This window comes from Dermochelys coriacea, chromosome 13 (genome assembly GCF_009764565.3).
Source record: "Dermochelys coriacea isolate rDerCor1 chromosome 13, rDerCor1.pri.v4, whole genome shotgun sequence".
In the NCBI taxonomy this organism is placed as follows: Eukaryota; Metazoa; Chordata; order Testudines; family Dermochelyidae; genus Dermochelys; species Dermochelys coriacea.
Window position 1 is genome coordinate 4,202,408 of NC_050080.1, and position 26,753 is coordinate 4,229,160.

At 48.0% G+C, this 26,753-nt stretch overlaps 1 protein-coding gene and 1 long non-coding RNA gene across 11 annotated transcripts in view; one reads left to right on the forward strand and one right to left on the reverse strand.

The window, feature by feature from the left end:
- Window positions 1-5,228: 5,228 nt before the first annotated feature.
- Window positions 5,229-26,753, forward strand: part of SLC2A4RG (SLC2A4 regulator) — a 48,849-nt gene continuing 27,324 nt past the window's right edge. For 2 of the 10 annotated variants that reach the window (XM_038369302.2, XM_038369301.2), the window contains exons 1-2: window positions 5,229-5,784; window positions 10,729-10,949. In XM_038369302.2, the coding sequence (XP_038225230.1) occupies window positions 5,470-5,784; window positions 10,729-10,949 (536 nt within the window). In that variant the 5' untranslated portion in view covers window positions 5,229-5,469. Of the gene's footprint in view, window positions 5,785-6,633; window positions 6,766-7,969; window positions 10,075-10,728; window positions 10,950-26,753 lie in introns of those variants that run through there. The other 8 variants (XM_038369299.2, XM_043496072.1, XM_043496070.1 and 5 more) reach the window with 8 other exon arrangements.
- On the reverse strand, window positions 7,336-7,728 carry LOC122456531. The gene is made up of 2 exons (XR_006275473.1): window positions 7,617-7,728; window positions 7,336-7,415 (listed from the first exon to the last, which is right to left on the reverse strand). It is a non-coding gene; the product is annotated as an uncharacterized LOC122456531 (long non-coding RNA).

The following is a 26,753-nucleotide window of genomic DNA, read 5'->3' on the forward strand; positions in this document are numbered from 1 at the left end:
TAGTTATTATTTAGGAGTAAGATGTAGTTTTGCTTGAGAGGAAGGATATCGATGCAGTTCAGATACTGGCCTAGGATTTAAGAGAACTGAGTACAATCACTGGCTCTGTCACAATTCCCTATGTGGCCTTGGGCAAGTCACCTAATTTCTCTTTGTCACAGCTCCCCATTTGTAAAAAGGGGATAATACAACTTCCTTTGTCTGTCTTGTCTTTTTAGACTGTAAACTCTTTGGGACAGGGACTGTCTTTTACTATGTGTATGTACAGTGCCTAGCACAACAGGCCCCTGGTTGTGGTTGGGGCTACTTCCATTCAAATACTAAGAAAGAACTAGATTGGTAGTCAAGGGATTTGGATCCTATTCCAGGTGTACTACTGACCACTGTGGTCTTAGTAAGCCATTTTGTCTAATAATTCCATGGTTGATGATGAAATCAATGCAGAGCATTTCTAAAGCCAGTTCTGCCCATGGCTGACTTTGTCACTGCCTGTGGAATGCAAGCGGCATTCGATTTCACACCAAGAACTGTGTTTATCGTGCAGTCATATTGAGCACTCTTCTATATGTCTGTGAAACACAGATGCTCTAAAGCAACGACAGCATTTTCACGTGCGCTGTCTGTGTTTCATCTGTAACATCAAAAGGTTGGACAGGATACCAAACATCAAAGTCCTGGACCAGTACTGCATGACCAGCATTGAATTCCTAACCATACAGGTGCAACATTGCTAGACTGATTACCTTGTACGTATGGATGATGCCTGCCTCCTCAAAGCCATATTTTATCAACAGTTGAAAATGGAGAGACCAATGAAAATGAAAATAAGGACACTCTCAAAGCTCCCCTAAAAGCTGGCCAACTTGACTCGAACACATGGGAAGCTGCTGCTGCCGATAGATCGGGACGGCAGCAGACCTGTTGGTCTGCGGTTAAAGCCATCGAGAACAGCAGAACAGAAAAAGTGAAAGAGACGTGTGAGCGTAGAAACCTGTGGTAAAAACATGGTCACGTCTGCCTGACGTGCGGACGCATCTGCAGATCCCTCATTGGTTTACATTCACACAAGAAGATGCACTAAAACAAACTGACTCTCATATGTGTACTACAACGGGAGGCTGCAACAATAGGCCAGTTAAACCTGCTTTATCTCATTTTACTCATCTATAAAAGGAGTAATATTTACCTCACAAGGATGCTATGAGAGTTCGGGCTTGTCTACTGTAAGGCTTGGTCTACACTACAGAGTTAAGATGACGTATGTCAACCTAACTCTGTAAGCGTCTACACTAAAATATAGATCCCACTAATGTAACTTGCTCACAACATCCACTCAATAACTCCACCTTCCTGAGAGGCATAGTGCTGAGGTCAATGTAGTTAGGTTGATGCAGTGTCTGTGTAGACACTGCGTTGCTTACATCGACTGTTGCTGCCTTCCAGAATTGGCCCCAGTGTTAAATTTGTAATGAAAGAGGTGCTGGGGCTTAACCAATTAGCAATTGTTTTACTTTCATAATTGATGTGGCAAGCCCTGGCACAAATTAAGCACTGGCTGTCCCACTCTGACAGTTAAATAGGTGCAAGCGCTCCTGGTGAGGGCACGCACCGCCGACACAAGGAATGTAGTGTGGACATGCAAAAGCGATTCAACTACCCTGGTGGCTGTATGTTGAAATAACTTAGGTCAATTTAGTGTAGACTTGCCCTTAGTGAAGATGCTACCTACGCCAATGAGAGACCTTCGCCCATTGGCGTAGATACTCCAACTCCCTGAAAAGCCCTCCTGTCTACATAACGCTGTCTACACTGGGGGCTAGGTCGATATGAAGTGTAAAAATATAATTAAGAAGGCCAAAAAAGAATTTGAAGAACAGCTAGCCAAAGACTCAAAAAGTAACAGCAAAAAAATTTTTAAGTACATCAGAAGGAGGAAGCCTGCTAAACAAACAGTGGGACCACTAGACAATCGAGATGCTAAAGGAGCACTCAAGGACGATAAAGCCATTGCAGAGAAACTAAATTAATTCTTTGCATCAGTCTTCATGGTTGAGGATGTGAGGGAGAATCCCAACCTGAGCCATTCTTTTTAGATGACAAATCTGAGGAACTGTCCCAGATTGAGTGTCATTAGAGGAGCAAACTGATAAACTAAACAGTAATAAGTCACCAGGACCAGATGGTATCCACCCAAAAGTTCTGAAGGAACTCAAATGTGAAATTGCAGAACTACTAACTGTAATCAGCTTCTGTACCAAATGACTGGAGGATAGCTAATGTGATGCCAATTTTTAAAAAGGGCTCCAGAGGTGATCCTGGCAATTTCAGGCCGGTAAGCCTGACTTCAGTACCGGGCAAACTAGTTGAAACTATAGTAAAGAACAAATTTGTCAGACACATAGATGAACATTATTTGCTGGGGAAGAATCAATACGGTTTTTGAAAAGGGAAATCATGCTTCACAATCTACTAGAATTCTTTGAGGGGGGCAACAAGCATGTGGACAGGGGGGATCCAGTAGATATAGTGTACTTAGATTTTCAGAAAGCCTTTGACAAGGCCCCTCACCAAAGGCTCTTAAGCAAAGTAAGCTGTCATGGGATAAGAGGGAAGGGCCTTTCATGGATTGGTAACTGGTTAAAAGATAGGAAAAAAAGGGTAGGAATAAATAGTCAGTTTTCAGAATGGAGAGAGGTAAATAGCAGGATCCCCCAGTGGTCTGTACTGGGCCCAGTCCTATTCAACATATTCATAAATGATCTGGAAAAAGGGGCAAACAGTGAGGTGGCAGAATTTGCAGATGATACAAAACTACTCAAGATAGTCAAGTCCCAGGCAGACTGTGAAGAGCTACAAAAGGATCCCTCAAAACCGGGTGACTGGGCAACAAAATGGCAGATGAAATTCAATGTTGATAAATGCAAAGTAATGCACATTGGAAAACATAAACCAACTATACATATAAAATGATGGGGTCTAAATTAGCTGTTACCCCTCAAGAAAGAGATCTTGGAGTCATTGTGGATAGTTTTCTGATAACATCCACTCAATGTGCAGCGGCAGTCAAAAAAGCAAACAGAATGTTGGGAATCATTAAGAAAGGGATAGATAATAAGACAGAAAATATCAGATTGCCTCTATATAAATCCATGATACGCCCACATCTTGAATACTGCGTGCAGATGTGGTTGCCCCATCTCAAAAAACATTTATTTGAATTGGAAAAGGTTCAGAAAAAGGCAACAAAAACGATTAGGGGTATGGAACAGCTTCCATATGAGGAGAGATTACTAAGACTTGGAGTTTTCAGCTTGGAAAAGAGACGACTAAGGGGGGATATGATTGAAGTCTATAAAATCATGCCTAGCATGGAGAAAGTAAATAAGGAAGTGTTATTTACCTCTTCTCATAACACAAGAACTAGATAGACATCAGGTTTAAAACAAACAAAAGGAAGTATTTTTTCACACAACGCACCATCAGTCTGTGGAACTCTTTGCCAGAGGATGTTGTGAAGGCCAAGACTATAACAGGATTCAAAAAAGTATTAGATAAGTTTGTGGAGGATAGGTCCATCAATGGCTATTAGCCAGGCTGGGCAGGGATGGTGGCCCTAGTCTCTGTCTGCCAGGAACTGGTAATGGGCGACAGGGGATGGATCATTTGATGATTACCTGTTCTGTTCATTCCCTCTGGGGCACCTGGCATTGGCCACTGTCATAATACAGGATACTGGGCTAGATGGACCTTTGGTCTGACCCAGTATGGCCGCTCTTATGTTCTTATAACTACATTGCTCAGGGGTCCTGAGTGACATAGTTATACTAACATAAGTTGGTAGTGTAGACCAAGCCTCAGGCTCTGATCCAGCAATCAGATCTTCTCGAGTGGATTCCTAAGCCCATGGGGAAACCATTAACTTAAGGGGGGCTCCACATATCTGCAGAGGTCTGTGCTTGCACACCTGGTAGCATGAGGTCTTTCCCATATATGTTTGCAAAGTGTCTTTAACATAGGGTGGTGAACATAACAGCCACACTGGGTCAGTCCAAAGGTCCATCCAGTGGCTAATGCCAGGTGCCCCAGAGGGAATGAACAGAACAGATAGTGATCAAGTGATCCCTCCTGTCATCCATCCCTGCCCATCCTGGCTAATAGCCATTGATAGACCTATCCTCCATGAATTTATCTAGCACTTTTTTGAACCCTGTTATAGTCTTGGCCTTCACAACATCCTCTGGCAAAGAGTTCCACAGGTTGACTGTGCATTGTATGAAGAAATACTTTCTTTTGTTTTAAACAAGCCTGGTGATGTGGGAGTGGATGAGCTGGGCACCAGGACGGACTGGAAGATGGAGTAAGTTGATACATTTTTTCTAAAGTTGGAACTAACGAGATACATAGAAGACTTCACATGACAAAGACTTTGTATAGTGTATACCTTGCCCACGTCAATATCTGCTTTTGAGTTTTAAGATTTTAATCTCTTCAGATCAGGTAGCTTGTACTCTAAACAAATAATAAACACTGCTCAGGTATTTTGAGATGCTCAGACAGTGGGTGCTTGAGTTGTGAAAAGTACTGTTACTGGCTTAATCATTTCCCCAAACAGCTTTTGTGAGCCTATTTATGGTCAATAAAGATGGGCCCCAGCTACAAAGTACAGAATCCCAACTAAAGGCTGGATCTGAATCCAACTTCCCCAAAGTTCAGAGCCAGGGGGTTCGGTTAGGGTGACCAGATGTCCTGATTTTATAGGGACAGGCCTGATTTTTGGGTCTTCTTCTTATATTGGCTCCCATTACCCCCCACCCTCTGCCCCGATTTTTCACATTTGCTGTCTGGTCACCCTAGTTGGGGTCCATCTCCAAGTGGTTACATTTAGGGAAAACCCACAACAAATGCAGCTTTTAACTGATGAACCACTTTTGCTCGTTGGAGGCTTTGCTTTTTCGCCTCACCCCAAAGCGTCAAGGCGAACGGGCTCCTTCACTCCCCACCCAAGCCCCTGAAGATGGCCGCTAAACCCAGCAGCAAACCCCGGCTCCCTCCCCAACCCCAATCTCCCTCCCTGTCTGAAATCAAAGTCAAGCAGCAGCCGGCCTGGGAGGGAGGCGGGACGAATGGAACACCCCCCCCCCACACACGCTAATTGGCAACACCGCGGGGCCAATGGGCGTGCGAGCCGGCTCCGGGCCCGGGCCCATATTCCATTTCGGAATGTTGATACAGCGAGCGGGCCAATGGCGAAGGGCGGGGAGTGGAGAATGGCTCCCCGGCTCGCACGAGCCTCGAGAGGGGGAGAGCGCGGGCTGGAGGGGGGGGGGCGTGGTCGGCGGGTGCAGAGACCGGGGGAGCTCGGTGTGGAGGGAGCGACCCGAAGCCACCGGCCGGGCTGCAGCCTCCGCCCGCACGGCGCCCCCCACCTCCCCCTTGCCGGGAGGGGGCTCGGTCCCTCTCGCAGGGGCCATGGATCCCAAGCGCCTCCCCAAGAGAGCTGCCCCGGACAGCAGGATCTGCTCCCCTCCGCCCGGCTTAACAGCGGCCGGGCCCTGCTGCCCCGACTGCAGCCCCCCGTCGGCTGCCCACCGCCACGGGCTGTACTGCGGGGTGATCCAGGCGTGCAAAGCCCCGTCCTCCGCGGCCAGCAACGCCGTCTACACGGTGCTGGTGGAAGATGCCCTGCTGCGGCGGCGGCGGCGGAAAAGTAGCGAGGACGCGTCGGTGGCCAACGGGCTCGAGGGGAAGAGCCCTGGCAAGGGCCGTGTGAAGCATTTGCAGAAGGTAGGGGAGGCCCGACCCTTTCCCGGAGCCTGCTGAGCGCGGCACCGGTGGGGTGGGTGTGTCCCGTGGCCTGGTACGGCTGCCTCTGGGGGTTGCATGTGCGTGGAGGCAGCTGCCTGTTGGGGGTGTCGCGCCTCGATAATACAAGGCTGGTTGCATGGGGCGGGGGGCTCCTCTGGGGGGGTGCATGGAGCAGCTGGGGCGGAGGGAGGGGAGTTTTCCCCGGGGGGGGGTGCATGGGGCGGAGGGACGTGTCGCTCCCCGCTGGGGGTGGGAGTCTGTTGAAGGCGCCGTTGTATTTTTTTTTTTTTTTTTCGGGGGGGGGGTCAGCGGGGGTTCGTGACAGCTCGGTCCTGCCCGGGCTTGCCGAGCCTCTTTCTTTCCCGCCCGCCGCGGAGGCCGGGCCGCTGCAGCGCGATCGCGGGCGTTGCGGTGGAGGGGTGGGGGGGCAGCCGCCGGTTCCGCGGTGCCGGGAAAGTTTCCCTCGCTAAAGATGGCGCCGCTCGGTGGAAGTGGCCGTGCGGAAAGTTTAGAGGGAAGCGGGCCTGGGCCGAGCGGGGCCGGCCCCCCACCCCCTAGCGCCGGCCCGCCCGGCGCTGCTGGAATGCACGGGCCATCAATCACCCCGCGCGCGGACAGCCAGCCCCGGGGCGGGGCGGGGGGAGGGGGCTGCATGGCCCGGGGGGGGGAGGGAGGGAAAGCGCTGGCTCCTGGGGGGAGGGATCTCCCAGCCTCTCTAGGATCCGCCCAAGGCTCTGTGCAGATCCGTCCCGCCGCCGCCCTGTCCTGTAGCCCCTAAGGTGGGGCGGAGGGAAGGACTCTTTTTTTTTTTTTTTTCCTCCCCCCCCCTCCCCAGTTCTGTGCACATCCCTGTTTGCGACCTAGCCCCAGGACCTGGCAGATCCGCATGGATCCTGCAAGCGGGGAGACTTGCCCGAGCAGGGTTGCTTGCTGTGAGACCAGATCTAGTACATGCCAAGGGTGTATTTACACTTAAAATGCTGCTGCAGCACTTCAGTGTAGACGCTCGCTGTGGAGGTGGGACGGTTTTCCCCGGGGCTGTTAGTTAAGCCACCTCCCTGAGAGGCCGTAGCCAGGTGGCTGGAAGAGTTTTACTGTCCACCTAGGTGAGGGTTAGGTTGGCTTAAGGACATACCTCAGGGGTGTGAATTTTCACACCCTGGAGAGCCGTAGCTATGCAGATGTAAGTTCCCTGCTATAAGAAGAAGACGATTATAACCACTTGTACTTTCCGCCAGCTGCATGCTTTTCTGGTTCTTGTATGTTCGTGAGCAGGCTGCTCAGAGCATAAGCTAAGCTCAGAGTTGAGCAGGAGGGGGAGATACCAATCCCCACGAACTCCTCTGCACTTTTGGCATTGTAGCAACAGCAGCTTTTCTATTAACTTCTAGGATTTTTGTAAAAAGACTAAGCACTTACTCAATGGGGTGTCTGCCCCCCCATCCCAAACACATACACTTGTTTTAATCAAGTGTGGGGATAGCTATTGTTAGAGGCTCAATTTCCTCACCCACCTGTTGTTCCCCCCCCCCCCAAAGTAATGTTGCTGTTTCTTGATGAAGCTTTTTAGTGGACTTCTTTAGGCCTAGAGTACAGTATGGCAACAGTTTCTGTATGTGGTAGAAAGAAAAGGAGTACTTGTGAATGAAGGGAGCTGTAGCTCACGAAAGCTTATGCTCAAATAAATTTGTTAGTCTCTAAGGTGCCACAAGTACTCCTTTCTCTCTCTTTTTTTTTTTTTTTTTTTTTTTTTTTTTTTTTTTTTTTTTTTTTGGCGCAAATACAGACTAACACAGCTGCTACTCTGAAACCTGTATGTGGTAGGTAATTCATTTTAGGAGTTGCATAAGAATGACTATACTGGGTCAAACCGATATTGGGTCCATCTAACCCAGTATCCTGACTTCCGACAGTGGCCCGTGCCAGGTGCTTCAGAACAGGGCAGTTATCGAGTGTTCCATCCCCTGTCCAGTCTCAGCTTCTGGCTGTCAGGCTTTGGAGATACCCAGAGCATGGGGTTGCGTCCCTGACCATCCTGGCTAATAGCCCCACTGATATCCTCCACGAACTTACCTAATTCTTTTTTGAACCCAGTTATACTTTGGCCTTCACAACATCCCCTGGGAACAAGTTCCACAGGTTGGCTGTGTGTTGTGTGAAGAAATACTTTTGTTTGTTTTTTAAACCTGCTGCTTATTAATAATTTCTTTGGATTATTCCTGTTGTTTACTCTCACATAACACACTTTGCTATCCACTTTCTCCACGTCATTCATGATTTTATAGACCTCTATCCTGTCTCCCTTTAGTCGTCTCTTTTAGTCTTTTAAACTTTTCCTCGTATGGCAGCTGTTTCATACCCCTAATTTTTTTTGTTGCTCTTCTTTGCACATTTTCCAATTATAATAATTTTTTGATAATACTGCAACCAGAATTGTACACAGTATTCAAGGGGTCGGCATATAGTGGCTTTGATATTTTCTGTCTTACTATTTATCTTTGCTAATGGTTCTTAGCATTCTGTTAGCTTCATTGACTGCTGCTGCATTTTAACTAGATATTTTCAGAGAACTATCCGCAATAACACCAAGACCTGTTTCTTGAGTGGAAAACCATAATGCCAACTATACATTCAAAATGATGGGGTCTATATTACTTGTTGCCAATGTACATTACAGTTTCTATCTACATTGAATTTTATCTACCATTTTCTTGCCTAGTGACCCAGTTTTGTGAAATCCCTTTATAACTCTTCTTAGTCAGCTTTGGATCTATTTATCCTGAGTAATTTTGTTTAGTCTGCAAAGGTTTCCACTGCACTCTTTGAAAAAAGACCAGTTCAAGTAACAATGGCTATTTAAAGCATAGTACTACCTAATACGTTTGACCTCTTAAATTGATAACTCCTTATTCCCACCACAGTCACTGTTTAAAATTGGCCTGATTCCTGTGTTCATTTGTTTAGGAGGAGGGGGAGCAAATACTGTTGGGTGTTTTTTTTTTTTTGGTCTCCGAAGGCCTGTAACAGAATGGTTTGGGCAGAAATGTGCATGTTACAGAGGTGGGGGTGCAAATGGATATTAAACTGCAGTGGGACACTGAAAGGTGTCAGGACAGAAATTTCGTGGGTTTTTTTGTTTGTTTTTTTTTTTAAACCAGACATGACTAGATATGCTGCTATTACACTATTGTAACACTAGTAATAAGTAAACAAAGAACATCAATCGTGAGTAGAATCAAGAAAGTTATTTTCAGTGTTTTGTGATACTTTCTGTTTAAAAGGATCACTGACAATACCTGTCTCTGCGTAACTGGACTCCATTTTCTGTCTATCTGGCCTTATCAAAGAGAGATGCAGACCACATGCACAGCTGGCTTTAGTTGGGTTCCATGTGGCTGGAAGGGGCCTTGATCAGCTCTGACCTCTCCAGAAGGTGGCACTGCAGTCAGTGGGAAGTGATAGTTCTTGGCACTTTAATGATTGGTAGCTTGCATTCTCGGAGCACTGGTTGCTCAACAACCACCCATCCCAAATCCTCAGTGGGTACTTAAGTTGTCCCCTGCTGCCAGCCTGAGTGGCTAGGCAAAAAGGATGGGTGGGAACTGAATGTGAAAGGTCATCTTTAAAACTGTCCTAGTGTAGACAGAGCCTCTGAGTTACACTGGTAGGGTTAGGAGTGGGGCGAGCTTGGCTCTCAGGGCCACATCTGAGGAATAAGCAGGTGCACTCTGTTCTTTATAGCCTCCTTTCTGGAGGGGTTAGCTGTTCGTAGTCAAGCCATTGTGGAGTAGTCTGTGCAGATGAAGTTCAGCCATAGGTTTTAAACCCTCCCTCCTGGAGGAGCATGCCATGGTGAGTCTGCTTCCTCTAGCTATGGCCAAACTTTGCAACCATTACCCAGGGCAACGTGAGGGAGCCATCCCATTGAAGTCACTTGGACTGCTCCTGCATGGAAGTGCTGCTTGGTGTAAGTAAGTGTCGCACAATTGGGCGGAGGGGGGTGTGGCCCGTCACAGAAAACTGCGACAGAAAAATGAAGGGGTTTTGCAGACGTTTGCCATTGGCTCTCGCACAAGCGGGAGGGGTGACTTGAGCAGCCTTGATTCACACCTGCTGTGTTTGTATAAGATAACTTGACAGGCCTGGGAGCCTTGCTGCTGCCCTGTTTGCGGAAGCCAGACCTGGCTGATTCTCTGCAGACATGGAGGCCTTATGGTGAGATATGAAAGAGCCAGCAGAGTCCCTTTCCAGATGGGGGTTATGCAGCAGGTAATCCAGCATGTGCAAAAAAAATCACTTATGATGGGTTTTGGGTTTTTTTGTATGTTGTAGGCCAAAGGTGTAAATCTAGACCTGGAGTGAGGTATTGGCTTGGTGGCCCTGGGGACCAAAGTCCTTTAGTTGTATGCAGAACAGCAGGAGAGCAGACTCTTCACGCCTCCCACTGCACCTTAGTTTGGATGCGGTGTCTGTGTGTAAAATATGTCTGTCCCTTGGAGGGAGTGAGTTTGCAGGTGAGGGAAGGGGCTATTTGAAGCAGTTGCCTTTTCAGGAAGGGGGAAAAATGGGGTCCAGCTGTTGCTAATGAAGCACCTTTGTTTACTGCAGAACCGACTGTGGGGCTCCTGACTTGCAGACTAACCTGGCTTCTCTTTAAACCTTAACGTGCTCTGCTTTGAAACTGCATCCATCCTCCAAGGTTTGACTCAAGTTCTCAACCTGCCAGGGCTCCTGTGAGAAGAGCACCAGAGCCGTCTCTGCTCAGGGGTGACTCTGGCTGCAGGCTTCAAAGCTTGCTAGGGCTGATTCAGGGTGTCTCTGAGATGACTAGGGTTATGCTGCATTGGACCCCTAAATGTTATAACCCCACTGCACGCCCTGACGCCCGTGATGAGAGCTCTGTCCCTGTGTCATGTCTTGCAGAGCTGTAATGGCAATGTGCTGCTTGAAGAAGCTGAGCCGAGGGGCCTGACGGACGCTCTGGTGCTGAATGGCAGGAAGGTGGATGAGCGGCCAGGCCCGCCTGCCCTGACCCACAGCCAGCTGGAGGGATCGAACAAGGAGGCAGCACTGCGACTCCTCAGCGTGGGGCCGGAGCAGAGCCCCCCCCTGCATTCGGCCTACATCCCAGTGCCCAGGCAGAGGTAGGGGCTTTGCTGCTGGGTTGGGGAGGGGTTGCGGGAGGGGGTGAGAAGGTGAGTAACTTGGTGTCTCCCAGCCTCATGCAGGGGATGAGTGCAAGCCCTACTGCCTCCTATCAGAGTAAGGACTGGGCAAGGTGTACCCTTGGGCTTTAGAGGGGAGAGGTGGCCTGGTGGGTGGAGGAGCATCCGTTTCTTCCCTGCCTCACGGCAGCCTGCCCTCCCAGAGGAGCTGGGACAGCTCCAGTCAGGGCTGCCCTGGAGGAGTTGCTAGCGAGTGATGGGAGCTGCTCCTTCCCCTCCTGCTATGCCCAGCCCAGCCTGCAGGGAGCTCTCCCCTCTCCTGACCTCCCGGGGGCTGCTTGTGCCTCAAGCAACGAGGGACTGAGTCGCTCTCTAACCCTCTGCTCTATCACTGAGAACATCCATCTTCGTGTGATGCACCAAAACCAACATGTTCTCCCCACCCCGGGTGATTGTGCTGCCTGGGGAGGGAACTTGGCCGAATCCCACCTCGTTGCCACCTCCTGTGCTAGAAGCGCTGGGATCTCTGCCCAACGTGGTTTGGCTTGGGCAGTGGGGAAATCTTCCAGGAGAGTGGATTTAAAAATCCTACTGACAAATAGCTTTTTTTTTTTCTTCCCCTGCAAGAGTAAACCTGAGATGCCGAGACCCTGCTGCATTGGATGTTGTGGCTGGGGAGAGCAGAACCTGCAAGGCAGATCCTCTCTTTGAGGTGCTGGGTTTTATTTGCACAGGTTTGAACCATGGGAAGGCATATCCCTAATGATCAATCCTGGCTGCTCTAATGGTGTGGGGTGATTGTTTGTGCTGCATTGGGAAGCTTGGGATCCAAGCAATGGGAGGGCAGCAGGGGCACCCTAAGTGTTGGGGGATGGTAGGTTCAGGATGGAAGCCCATCTGTTCCTCCTTAGCTAAATTGCGCTGTCTTGGATACCTGGATGGCCTGCCTTGCTGTGGTCCCTGAAACAGAGTTGCTGTAGTGATGAAACTGTACATGAATGACCCCTCTCTCTGCCATGTGGTGATGCGTTTTCCCATGGGAGTCCCTTGGACTTGCTGGATTCTCTGTCCCTGTGGGGGGGCACCAGCTTTTCTGGAGACAGCAGCATTGGAATGTTTTGGTGCCGGGGTTTGTGCTAGTTATGCCCAGGATGGATTTTGTGTAACAGGAGGTGGGAGAGTGGAAATGGGGGTGAGTGAGGCCAGGAGAGGAGGCTGAAGCCAGTATGTTTCTAACCTGATTAGAGCAAAGCGGCAGATGTCATTCCTTGGGAAAAGGTAATTATTTGGCTTGATGCATTTACTGGCTTGGGAAGGGCAGGGCACTTGGGTACTGGCACAAACCGATCCACCAGTTGTGGATCCTTGCACTCTAGCACCAGTATGGATGTAGTGCAGTGTGTGTGCCTTCTCTAGCACCAGTATGGATCTAGTGCAGTGTGTGTGCCTTCTCGTTCTGTCCTGGTCGTAGCCTTAGGCAGTTACTGTATCGCCTGGAGGCATTAGCCTGATGTGGGTGTGCAGGCTAGTGATGGGGCTCCTAGCAGCGCTTGACTCTGAGTCAGGCATGCAGCATGTTGACATGCTACTTAACTCCACACAGCATCTGTGCTGGGGAAACACCAGGCTAAAAATAAACCAAATGGTGAGGCAATTATGTATTTATAATCTTCTTGGATTTCAGGATAGAGGGGCTCTGTTTGCCTGTGCTGTGCCTGCATTTGAAAAGGCAATGGAAGGGGAGGAATCAGCTTCCCTCCTTGGGCAGGGATCTGCTACTAGTTCTGTAAGGCGGATGCAGGCAGAGTGATGCCTAGTGAAGAGGGCAGAATAAACCAGATGTTGCTGTTCCGGCCCAGGGAGCCTGCAGTTGTGACTTATCAGAGTGGGGAAATTTAGAGGATTCAGGTCTAGATAACTTGCATCCAAGAGTTTTTTAAAAGCACTGGCTGAGGAGCTTGCTGTGTCACCGATGGCTTTTTTTTTTTTTTTTTGGTTGTCCCCTGTCTCTCCTCCTACCCCGCACCCCCTGTTCCTATCCCCTCTCTTCTTCAATAATTCTTGGAATGCTGGGGAAGTTCCAGAAGACTGGAGGGAAGCTATTGTGCTATTCTTTAAAATGGGTAAACAGAATGACCCAAATAATTATAGGCCTGACAGCCTGACATTGATCGTGGGTACAGCTGATATGGGTCTTTTTAATAAAGGAGGGAAGAATAATACCAGTCAACATGGGTTTATGGAAAAAAGATCCTATTAAACTAACATGATTTTTTTTTTTGCATGAGATTACAAGTTAGGTTGATAAAGGCAATAGTTTTGATATAATTTTAGACTTTTGTAAGGCATTTGACTTGGTACTGCACAGCATTTTGATTTTTAAACAAACTAGAATGATTAAAAAAGAAACATATCAGCTAGCCAGTTTTTAGTCCATTGGACATGTGCGAAGTCTCAAAATGTAATTGTAAATATGGAGTCCTCTTAGAGCAGATTGTTTCTGGTGGGGTCCTGCAGGGATCAGTCCTGGGCCCTACATTCATTAAAATTTGTATCAATGACCTGGAAGAAAACAACATAAAATCATCATTGATAACACTGGTAGACAACCCACAGGTTGGGGGAGTGGTAAATGGTGAAGGGGACAAGTCACTGTTAAAGAGCAATTTGAATTGCTCTTTAAGCTCAGTGCAAGCAAACTGTTTTAATATGGCCATATCTAAATTTATACATCTAGAAACAAACTTAGAGGATGGGGGACTCTGTCCTGGGAAGCAGTGACTCTGCGGGTGAGGTGGGGAAGTTGGGGTGGGGGGGCGTCCTGAATAATCAGTCCAACATGAGCACCCAGTGTGATGCGGTGGCCAAAAGAGCTAGTGAGATCCTTTGATGTATAAACAGTGGGATATCGAGTAGCGGAGAGGTTATGCTACCTCTGGATCTGGAATGACTGCTTCTAGAATGCTGTGTCCAGTTCTGATGTGTCCAGTTCAAGAAGGATGTTGATAAATGTGTGGAGGTTCAGAGAAGAGCCACAAGAATGATCAAAGGAGGGGGAAACATGCCGAATAATGAGAGATTCCAAGAGTTTAATCTTTTGCTTAACAAAGAGAAGGTTAAGGGAGGACTTGATCACAGTCTGTAAGTACCTACATGAGGAACAAAAAATTGATCATTGCCTCTTCAGTCTAGCAGACAAAGGTTTAAAAAGATCCAGTGGCAGGTAGCTGAAGCTCGACTGATTCAGTCGGGAAATAAGGCATACGTTTTTAGCAGTGAGGGTAATTAACCCTTGTTGAGCTGTTCCAAGGGTTATGCTTGATTCTCTATTTTAAAATCAAGACTGATGCTTTTCTAGAAGACCTGCTCTGGTTCAAACAGGAATTAATTGACGGAAGTCCTGTGCTATACAGGCGGTTAGACTAGTGGTCTCTTCTGGCTTCATAATCTATGCAACTGAAGACTTTTAAACCATGGATGGTGTTGGAAGAAAGGGAAAACTCGGATTCCTGGACCCCAAGGTATGAAGTGAGGGCAAGGAAACTCCATGTAACAAGGCACTCGAGACCAAATCCTTTCTGGGTACTTGGCCTATGCTTTTCTGTCTTGTTCAGAATAGAGGCCATCACTAGAGGCAAGTTCTCATTTCCCTTTCCACATCACCCCTGTAAGGGTGAATTGTGTATTTGAGCTGACCCTAAAGATGGGATGTCAGATCTGTAGCAGACGGGTGTCTAACACAAGCCAAAATAGCACGTCTGTTTTCCAGTTGGTTTGTCCTGGAAGGGTCTGGCCTTCTCATAGACTTTAAGACCAGAAGGGACCATTGTAGGACAGGAAGAGACCTCCAAGAGATCATCTAGTCCAGTCTCCCACACTCATGGCAGGACTAAGTATTATCTAGCCTGTCCCTGACAGGTGTCTGTCTGTCCTGCTCTTAAAAATCTACAATGATGGAGATTCCACCACCTCCCTAGGCAATTTATTCCAGTGCTTAACCAACCTGACAGGAAGTTTTTTCCTGATGTCCAACCTAAACAACCCATGCTGCAATTTAAGCCCATTTCTTCTTGACCTGTTCTCAGAGGTTAACAAAAACAGTTTATTTCCCTCCTCCTTGTAACAACCTTTTATGTACTTTAATACTTATCATGTCCCCCCTCAGTCTTCTCTTCTCCAGAGTAAATAAACCCAGTTTTTTCAATCTTCCTTTATAGGTCATGTTTTCTAGACCGTGAATCATTTTTGTTGCTTTTCTCTGGACTTTCTCTAATTTGTTCATCTAGTCTGACCACCTGCATGGTGCAGGTCACAGAACCTCACCCATCTACCCGCTCCTGTTGTAGGCCCATAATAGTAGGTCTGGCTGAGTTACTGAAGTCCTCAAATCTTGATTTAGAGACTCAGAAGTTACAGAGAATCCACCATTTACTCTTATTCTGACCAGCAAGTTACCTGTGCCCCATGCTGCAGAGGAAAATGAAAAGCCCCCAAAATCTCTGACAATATGACCTGGGGGGAAATTCCTTCCTGATTCCAAACATGGCAGTCAGTTAAACCCTGAGCATGTGGGCAAGACCCACCAGCCAGACACCTGGGAAAGAATTCTCCATAGTAACACAGTCCTTCCCATCTAGTGTCCTACTTTCAGCCAGTGGAGATATTTGCTGCTAATAGTTGCGGATGGGCTGTCTGCCATTGTAGTTAATCTCATCATACCATCCCCTCCTTAAATTTATCAAGCTCAGCCTTAAAACAAGTTAGTTAGGTCTTTTGCCCCCACTCCCCTTGGAGGGCTGTTCCAAAATTTCACTCCTCTGACGGCTAGCAACCTTCATCTAATTTCAAGCCTAAACTTATTGATAGCCAGTTTATATCCTTTTATTTTTTTTGTGCCAACATTGGCCCTTAACTTAAATAACGCTACTCCCTTTCTGGTGTTTGTTCCTTTGATACGTTTATAGAGAGCAATTATATCTCCCCATAGCCTTCATTTTGTTAGGTTGAACAAACCAAGCTCCATGAGTCTCCTCTTGTACTGTAGGTTCTCTATTCCTCTGATCATCCTAGTAGCCCTTCTCTGCACCATTTCAGTTTGAATTAATCTTTCTTAAACATAGAAGACCAGAATTTCACACAGTATTCCAGATGAGGTCTCACCAGTGCCTTGTATAATGGTAATAACACTTCCCTGTCTCTACTGAAAATATCTCACCTGATGTATCCTAGGATTGCATTAGCCTTTTTCATGGCCATGTTACAATGGCAGCTCATAGTCCTTCTCTGATCAGCTAATACCCCAGGTCTTTCTCCTCTGTCACTTCCAACTGGTAAGTCCTCAGCTTATACAACAAGAATTTTTGCTTAGTCCCTAAGTACATGACTCTGCACTATTAAATTTCATCCCATTTCTATTACTCCAGGTTTCAAGGTCATCTAAATCTTGTATATTCTGGTCCTCCTTCATATTGGTAATACCTCCCAACTTTATCATCCAAAGATATTATTAGTACTCTCCCAAAGTCATTAATGAAAATGTTACATAAGATTGGTCCCAAGACTTATTCTTGAGGAACTCCACTAGTAACCACCCTCCAACCTGAGATAGTTCACCTTTCAGTATGACCTGCTGTACTCTTCTCTTTAACCAATTCCCTCACCATCTTTCAATTCTCATATTAATCCCTGACTTCTCCAATTTAACTAATTTCCCATGCAGAACTGTATCAAATGCTTTACTGAAATTCAGGTAGATTAAGTCTACTGCATTTCCTTCGTATAGAAAATCAGTATCTTCTCAGAGGTCAGATCTGGTATAATCTACCTTTTGTAAAACCAATGTTGTATTTTATCCGAGTTACCATTTACCTCTGTCCTTAACTACTTAGTTTCAAATTTGTTCTAGAACCTTGCATACAATTGAGGTCAAACTAACAGGCTGGTAGTTTCCTGTATCACTTTTTTAATTTAGCAGATATAGTACCTATATTTAAGGTTCTCCAGTCAGGGTATAACTCCCTGAATTTACTGATTCATTAAAAATCCTTGCTATTAGGTTTGCAATTTCATATGCCATTTCCTTTAATATTCTTGGATAGAGATTATCCATGCCCTCGATTTGGTGCCATTAAGCCGTTTGAATATGGCTTCCACTTTTGAAAGTGGTAATTTCTTCTTCCATATCCTTGTTCCCAGTAGCCACCCTGCCACCGCCTCCAAGTTCCTAATTACTTTTTTTTTTTTTTTTAAAAAAACCTCAAGCAAAGTATTCATTTAGGTGTTGGGCCACGCCTAGATTATCTCTAATCTTCACCCCCTCCTCAGTGTTTAGCAGTCTCGCTACTTTCCTTGTTTTCTTTTTATTTATATGGCTAAAGAACCTTTTACTATTGGTTTTAATTTCCTTTGCAAGGTCCAGCTCTGCTTGGCTTACTTTTTCCCTACACTTTCTGACCTCCCAGAGAGAGCTTTCCTTGCTGATCCATCATCTTCCATTCCATGTAGCTCTCTGTCTCTTAACCTGTTTTGAGATGCTTGTTCATCCAGTTTGGTCTGCAACCCTTCTCTACACATTTCCTCCTCCTCCCCCCCCCCCCCGCCTTGCTTGGGGATGTAGACTTCAGATGCTCTAAGTCAAAACTGCAGAAACTAACTCCAAGCCTCCTGTACATTCAGATCGTTGAGTTCTTCAGTCCAGTCCACTTCCCTCATTCCGCTTCCTGATCCCCTTTGGTGGGCATCAAGCAGGCTGACTTGGGGACAGTGTTAATTCTTTCTGAGGAGGCTGTGAATCCCTCTGTCTTGTTGAATTGAAATAATGGTTTACCTCTGTGGGCATCCCTTAGCACAGAAGGCAGGGGGTGAGCAGTAGGGCATTTACCAAAGGGAGCAGCAGGAGGCCATATTGCTAAGGGGATGAGCTTTGGAGAGGTGTTCATTAAAAGAAGCTTTTTGGGTTTGTTTGTTTTAAAAGTTTGCATATCTGTTTCTGAATTCCCTGACGTGGCGCTCCAGAGCCTTGTGCGAACACAATGGGGAGACCAGTTCTTGCTGCGCTTACAGAACTGACTGCAGATGGGGAGCTCCAAAAGATAGATTTTTTTTTTTTATACCATCTCTAAACTTAAATTTTTAAAAAACATTGCCTGATTCATGTCGGGTGAGGTAGGTTCTGCCTTGCTCACAGAATCCAAAACCAAGGAGGCCTGCTTCCAGGGGAATTATTAATAAGATCATAGTTCCAGCCTCCTCATTGTAGGCATCTACTGTTCAGGGTGCGAAGGTGCCTAATCCCAGTGGCATCCTTGGTAAAACGTAGCATGTGGAAGGGCACGTTGTCCTCTTATAGGTAAAGGCAACTAGCAGTGGGGGTCTTGGTGCACATAAGTAATTGTGATGCGTGTGCAGCTTAATAAGAGGAAACAGCCGTCCCACCACCTGGGACTGACCAGTATTTTCGAAGGCTGTAAAGACCATCATTTTGGATGAATACTTCAGTTTTCCTGTATGACAGCCCTGGATGGGTCTTGTGTGGGGATTGACCTCATTTCCTCTGCATTTAAAAACCAGGAGCATCTACTCCTTATGCTTAAAAAACCGGGTCCATTAGCTCATACATAGTTGCAAACTCTTTTAGGCAGTCGAGCCACTAGCTGGGAACAAAGGGCCCCACAGTATTAGGGTGCCACCGAGGTAATGCAGGGATGCAGCATACCCTGGCTATCTCAGAGGAAATCTGGAAGTGTTGGTCACATGGGTGCTTTTCAAGCCCTCTTCTTAGTATTTGCGTCTCCTGGTGTGACTGGGAAGTTGTGAGCCTGTCTATTGGCAATACTCATCAGTAGTGCCTTGCAGAGTCAGTTTGTTCCATGTGTCCTCTTCTCTTTTCTCTTCTCCCTCCCCCCCAGCCATCCTGATAACTTTGCCTTTGTGAAGTTCAGTTTTTCACTGGGCAGCTAGCACAGGGAGGATGCAGCTCACTCTGCTACAGCAGGCAGCGAGGGGCTCACTCAGGGCTGATTGCTCTTTGAGGGGTGACTGCAAACGCCTCCTTATCATGATGGTGCTGCGGCCTCCCACCATCTCTCCACCCTTCCACTCTTGGTCTTGTATTCCCCTCTCCCAGCATTATACCGGGCCAAATTCTCCAGTCGCTTCCAAGCGGGGCAGTTCCCAGACGTGGGCCTGTCTCTACCTCTCGGAGTTGTAGGCAAACAGGGTTTGTCTCCTTGCCCAGACAGGAATCAAAGAGGAGGTTCCTTCTACAGGTGATGCAGAGCAGGCAGGGAGAGATTCCAAAAGAGTGCTGGTGCACTAAAGCATGTCCTAAAATACTACCCTGCTTCCTCCCCCCCCCCCCCACCATCACCCTCCCCTACCTTAGCCTGGCTTTCTGCTGTAACTTGCCACATTTCTGAGCACAGCAAGGTCCAGGCCTGACCTTGCAGCTCAGATCACTGCTGCTCTGGAAGCACACTAACCTCAGTGGGGAATTGGACATGCTCGCCACCTCTTGGGATCAGGCACTGGATGCAGAGACAACTTCCAGGAGCTGCCTAGGTAGCTCCAGTGTGGAGTGCTGTTGCTAGGGGGAGTATTTGGAAGAAGTACTCAGGAGTGGGTAGAGAGAAGGGAGGAGCCCTATTCTGTAACTGGATCAGTGTCCATAGCATAGCCCAGTTGAGGCCTGTCATGCTCAGGAGGGAATGGTCTCTGGAGCTGTCTAGTAGTATGTTACAATTTCTGACACCAATCCAGAAAATGGTGGTGGTAGCAACAGGGGGAACTTGTGTGTTTTTTTTGCAACAGCTGCTTGGCACGGGCTGACGGGACTTGGCTTTCAGAGTTTTATTTAGTTGACCCTTTAAAGAAGGGTTTGGCACCCTTGCCAGGATGGTTTGGATAATAGCAGGCTTGATGCTGTCAGGTTGTAATGGGGCCTGTCCCAGTTAGGCGTGGAAAATTCAATTCATCTCCCATTTTCCTCAAGTCTGTTCCTATTGAGGTTTTGTTGTTTTTTTCCTCCTGCTCATTGCAAGGGAACTAGCTGTCTGCTGAAGCATGCTATCTGCGCAGCTCTAATACAGTGTTAATAGCATGAAAACACTCATCACCTGGAATAAGCTGCAATGGAGAAATCCTGACCTGGATTTTTGTGCTGAACAGCAACTGCTGCTGGCTGTTTCCTGTTCCTTATGTGAATGGAATACACAGTGTTGCAGTAAAGACTTAATGCTGCTACTCTGCCCTGTGGCTGTGCCAAGTCACTTCGGGGCTCTGGGAACAGTGGCTGATTTCACATACCTTGGGTACTGAAATAGCTGTGTCCCAACACGGTGAGGTAAGGAAGGAGAGGCAGCCTGCAATGGACAATGGGTATTCAGAGTTAGCAGAAGCCTGGGGGGGAGAGAAGGCTTCATGGCAGCATGTTCTGACTCCCAGAAAGAGCCCTCCGATGTTCAGATACTCTCCAGACAAACTGGGTGTGTGGATTATTTGCAAAGCAATTCGGTTTTGAAGAAAACCCTTCAAACTAGCCCCACCCCACTCCCCAGTTCTACACCATTGATTGAGACAGGAGCTGTGACCTTACAGGCAGGCTGGGAGCACCTAGGGCCCATCCTTTGAAGAATAGAGGAGGGTCCCAGTGATACTATGAACCTTCCATCAAGGGACAAGACAGCTATTGCATATGACAGGTGCTCAGATACTACAGTGATGAGCCTGGTGTGACGTCTGAACAGAATAGAACAGAGATCTCCATTCCCCCCCTCCCCCCCAAAATGGATAGTGCTGTAATATTCCCTCTCGCAAGGTGGAATTTACTGTATCAGCTCTTACACAGATCAGCTAATCGCATGAGTGATGTGTGAGGAGAGTGGGATCACAACCAGCCTGGGTGGGAAGCAGTGAGTTTTGATGTCCCAGACTAACTTGATTCCAGTTCATCTGAATACCTGGATCTGCTCTTCTTTGGTTTACAATTCTTTGCTCCACAAATGCCTTGGCCACAGATGTATATCTCCTCTTCCTACTGGAAAGGGATCTAACTGGTTAACCGTATTTCTTCTAGATACACATACAAGACTTATCCACAGGAATCTTTCTGTTCACTTCAGAAAGCCCTTTTTCCCCCATGTGGGATAGATGCCAAATATTCATCAGATCTGTGTTCAGTGCATTTACGTAAACCCCCCCCCCCCATTTCTTGCAGCCCAGGAACACGCACATGGATGCTATCTGGGGAAGGTGTCCTTTGACCGCCAGATGTGCAAGGGCTGGGGTTGTCCTAGGTGGGAGGGCAGTGTGGGTGGGGATAGGCAGAGATTCAGCTTGTATAACCTCTGCAGAGCAATCTTCCTCTGGCTAGTTGTGGGATCAGACTCCAAGCCCCCTCCTTGTCCAGAAGATGATGGGTTTGAGGAGGTGTCTTGCAGCAGGGAAGGTTGAAGAGGGAGAGATGCTTATGGAGGGACACTGGGTTATTGCACTGAGGCTGGCAGCCTGCATGCTGACTCCTGGCCATTTGAGACCCATCTCATCTAACTCCTAAAACTAGAACACATGTTTGGCTGCACCCCAGGCCATTCTGGATGCTGGCACAGCGAGTGAGAGAAGGTGGCTCCCAGCTCAGCGTCCTTGTGATAATCCAAGTTGTGGAGTTCAAGTGATGGATACAGCCTTGGTAGCGTCCCTCCAGTAGCTGCCGTTTCTCCTGGAGAACGTGCTTGCTCTTTGCTCTTGTTCTCTTTATATCACATGCCTAGAATTTTTTCCTCTCTCCCATTTCCATCACAGGGACACATCATACTCCCTTGCTTCAGTTTTTCCCCAATAGGAATTGAGGTCAGGGTTTCCTCTTCCCTCCCCACTGTGATCAGTGTGTGACTAACACCACCTAGCCAAGCTCCAAGGTAGGGAACCCCACCCCTTCTTCTGCCCTTTTTCCTTACCTACCATGCCACAGTGAAAATGCTACTTCGGTTGCAGTTCTGGTGTCTTTTGCTGGGAGGGGCTTTGAGTGTTGTGGGGGAGAAGGCAGTGGAGTTTGGAACATGTGCTGTGTGTGTGTTTCCTTCCTGGAAAACAAGGGAGGGTGTTTTGTTTTTGTTTTTCCAGGCTGGAGGTTTGGGAGCTGATTGAAAAATGGTTCCTGCTGTTACCAGCCTTTTGCAGGAGGCTGTTTCCCGTCTCAGGCACTCTGCATTCCTCGAATGCAGTATGCACACACATGCATACCCCTGTAGGACACACGGTGCCAGTCCTCTCCTTGCACAATGGCCGCGTGTGTTGGGTGTCTCTGAACTTAATCATCCCATTTTGTGTCTGTGGGAAGTGTGCAGAGGGGGCGGAGAAGGAGGATAGTCTAATGAGGGCCTGTTAAGGAATCGCTCTAGTAGTAAACAGCTTTGGTTGGCTTTGTGCCCACTTGGCTCCTCTCTGCCTTGCATGCTGCCCATCCGTGTTTTTCCAGCCCAGCTGTTTAGCTGAGCAGACTGCACAGGCCCAGAACTTTGCTCATGTTTTTTCTCTCCCTTGCATGCATGGGTGAGCTCCTCAGAGCTGTCTCAAGACGGCATATGCATCTGGGGTGTGATGGGCAGAGGCAGTGTTTTGCTTTGTTTATACAAATGCACGTGTGGTGCTGTGAAGGCTGCTGACTGCTTTGTAATGACCAGAGGTGGGATGTTCGAGCCACTTGGGATTTGCAGCTGCACATCTTGGAATCTAGACCAATCCAGACTCTTCCCCATCTGTAAATGTTGGCTGCTGATGCTGTTTAAAGGGCCTGATCAGTTTCCAATCCTGGAAGCTGGGTGGTGGCGGTCCCTGTTCCAAGGCACTCTGCACCTATTACTCCTGGAAAGAAAGTGAAAGAGGTGAAGTGTCTTCTGGACTGTTTATTTAACAGCTAGGATTCATCCCGGAGCCCAGTGCTATACATTTAAAAAGTGCTTTCACTGCCTCCATGGGAGAGTGATTCCCAAGTATATTTGGAAGAACTAAAGCAGAGACCCCACCCCTGCAGTCCATGCAGGAAGCTTGCCAGAATCCTGTGGCAGTGTCTAATCTGTATATATTTACAGAAATTAGCATGAATTGTCAGTTCGTATTGCTGTCCAGTGGGATTTATAATAAATGAAACTGTTTGTGATTGCATAGCTTCCTAGGAGGGATTTTTGTGGTGTCTTGCTTTCTTCCCTCATTCTCTTTGGATATCTTCTTTCTTTGCACTCTTCTTCCTTGCTGCCCCTCATCTGGCATTCCCACTGCTGGTGCTCTAGGATCTGCAGGCCACCTGGTCTCCCCTTGCTGTCTGGGTATCTGAAGCATGGGTATCCTTCCAGTTCCAACTGTTCCTCTCTCCTTGTGATCAGTGTGGATGTGGGTCCACATGTCCCAAAATGCCTTGGAGTGTCTCTTAGGAGCAAGGTGTTTGCTGGAGCCCAGGTACTGACGCATACTGGTGCTACGGGTTGGATGCTTGGATACTAAAGGTGAGATGTGGAAGGGGTGATGGATGATGGACTTCAAGAAGGCTTGTGTCTAATTCAGGTAGCGCCTTGCTCCCTCGAGTGGATGGTGAGGGATGGCTGAGCCCATTGCCTAGGCTATGATTGCACCAGCTGTTGTCACTGTTCCACCTTGCTGGTGAGTGGGTCCAGGCAGCTTGCAAAGCAGCTGTGTCTCAGAGGAAATCACGAGGCTGATTTGTTTTGTTTTGTATGATACAACATCAGTCTCATCGGGGCTGTGGTTCTACCTTCAGGGCTTCCTCTCTCCTCTGTGTACCTGTATTCTGCTTAGAACTGCTCGAGGTGCAGATGCTCTTTTGTGGCGCTGTCGTTGCCTATGATCACTGTTTTGCGCTTCTGAAGTGGGAAGGTAGGCTGGTGGGTAATAGGGTGCTGTGTGTGTAGGTGTGCATGAGTCAGGTGGGAGCAGAGGGCAGGGAGGCTGTTACATTTCCAGGGCTGTGTTGTTTCATGCTGTGGGCCCCCTTCCATGCTGTCCTAGTCCGATTTCTTGCTTTCTTGCCTTGGGAGCACTTGGTCTTGGCTGTTGCTTTCTTCTGGTGGCTCTGGCGAGGGGTTGGGGTTTTCCAGGCCATTGGAGCAGTGATGTGTTGAGGGTGGGTGGAAAGCTCACTGGACACACACAAGCGCTGATGAGTAATTGCAGTAGCTCCGCTTGGCATCGGCCTTCTGGGGCCATCGTGATTTCAGCCTAGCCCATGGGGAGCGCCTGTGTGCCTCGCCTTCCATAGGGTGGATCTGCTCATTGCGTTTCCCGCCTCCAGTTGTGTCTGGGAAAGGAATACCTGGTCCTCCTGATCCCTGGAAGGCACAGCAGCCGGAGGGCTTTGTCACTCACTCTCTGGGGGGAGCGGTATTGGAGCCATATTCTGAGCTCTATTCAAAGCTGGTCTATCTCTACTGACTACAGTGGGGGCTGTCCTTGAAATAGAAAGCATCCCCCTCTCCCTCCCTCCCAGACTGGTGGATCTCATTAGCTGTGCCATGTTTCCACCAAGCCTCTGCACACTTTAAACACGTCACTGCTGGAACCTGGGCCTCCCCACTTTCTAGGTCAGGGATCGGCAACATTTGGCACATGGCCTGCCAGGGAAAGCCCCTGGCAGGCCGGGATGGTTTGTTTACCTGCCGCGTCCACAGGTTCAGCCGATTGCGGCTCCCATTGGCCCCGGTTTGCCGTGCTGGGCGTCCTTCCCACAGTCCCCATTGGCCTGGGACGGCAAACCGGGGCCAGTGGGAGCCGCGATCGGCCGAACCTGTGGACGCGGCAGGTAAACAAACCATCCGGCCTGCCAGGGGCTTTCCCTGGTGGGCCCCATGCCAAAGGTTGCCGATCTCTGTTCTAGGTCCTCGCTCAACCGCCACTCTGAGTGTCCTCCTGTCTTTCCTGGTATCAAACCCATTGTCTACCACATCCCTATCCTAGCTGAGGGCATAGACAGCCTTGTGCCTGAGCTGCCTAAACGTTACCATTTTAAGCCTGCACTCCTAAAGGAATGCTCCATAGGACTTTAAAACTGAAATGTGACCATGGCTCTGATCTACTTCATGCAGCTGTGGAATGGCCCCTGCATGCTAAATATCTCCTTTTAAATCAATTGCTCTGTTCCCTTTAAATATTTTGTTTGGGGGGGGTCCCCAAAACGCAAGCTGAGCAGTCTAGTAGCCGCTGGCTCCTCTTCCCCCCCCTCCCCCCCTTCAAAAGCAGAATCCAGCTAGCAGAAGGCACCCACATGAACTAACAAGTCCTATTTCCATTACTGCCATCGGTGGTGAGCTTGTTTGCAAAGAAGTAAATGCTACCGTGCCCAATGTTAGGGTGGCCAGGTGCCCGGTTTTTAACCGGACAGTCTGATCGAAAAGAAGACCTGACAGTGTCCGGTCACTGCAGGCGGGGGAGGTGGGAAGGCACTGGGCCATCACCCATGCCAGCTCCTATTCAGCTGGGGCTGCCTCCTACCTGCCTCGGGTGGCTGCAGCTCCCAGCCCTGGCTCCACAGGCGAGTCCCTCCTGACTCGGGTCAGGGGGATGGGAGGGGGAAAAGCAGTGAGCAATGGGGGGGAGAGGTGGGATGGGGAGGTTCCCGCACTCTTGCTGGAGTGTCCAGTTCTTAAATATTACCAAGTTGGCAATCCTACTTGCCATGGTAGTTTTGTGCTTTTGTTTTAAGAGGTAAAATTGTGAGTGTCTAGGCACAAACTTGCCCTGATTTAAATTAAATCAGTGCAAGCCCCTCATTTCAGTTCACCTAAAACCTGTTCCTATCAACTTATGCTAAACTGCAATAAACCTGGTTTAAACCAAAATATATATGTCCACAGTCTTTTTTTTTTTTTTTTTTTGTACTGGCTTGAAGTAAATCAATTTAACATCACATCTTCAGTTAAATTATGCAACCTTATGTGGAGACTAGCTCTAGGTTTGCCAGACCAAGACGGATGCAAGCTAGAGGAATCAAAACAGGAATAAGAAAGGAATCAAAACGGGAGTCAAGTTGAAAGTCCTAACTCATAGGCTCTGTTGTCTCCAAGAGAAGGTTCCACTTATGATGCATTACAACCTTCTCAAGCTGCACTCTATTTCTGCAGCTGAAGGATGAGCAATAATCCTCTATTTATGCTGTCCCAGCAGGAACCATAAGGATAGCTGATATTATTCACTGCCTGTTGCTGCAAGGAGTTAAAAACTCGAACAGCCTTCTGCTCTGTTGACCTCATAGGGTTGTATGAGATATCCCTGAGCACAGAATATGGTTCTTGGTGTTTTAGGATTGGCTAGACAGGCATTTGTAGGAGCTTCAGGTGAACAGTCTTTCAACCAGTTCAGCGGAGGATTTTACCCCGTTAACAGAAATTCTCACCCCAGTGAGAAGGAATATCCTCCTTTCCCGAATATCCCCGTTCCACCAGGGAGTCTGAGATGCAGAAGTTAAATGACGACTCAAGAGTCATGCGGCAGATTGGGGTCAGGATACTGGTGTCCCCCCGTGCTCTAGACAGTACCACTTCTCCCCATGCTGGCAATGGGAATATGCTGTTCAGAAAAGTGGCACTGGGCAAGTTGTTGAGCAGTTAGTCCCTCGGTGTCCGAACTCTGACAGAAATGATCTATTTGTTGGCTGAGAGTTTTTATTGTGCTAGTGGCCCCCACTGAGATCGGGGCTCTGCTGTGCTAAGCATTGTATAAACACCTAGTAAGAGAGAGACCAAGAGCTCACAGTCTGAACAAAGGCTATGAGGGGGAAAT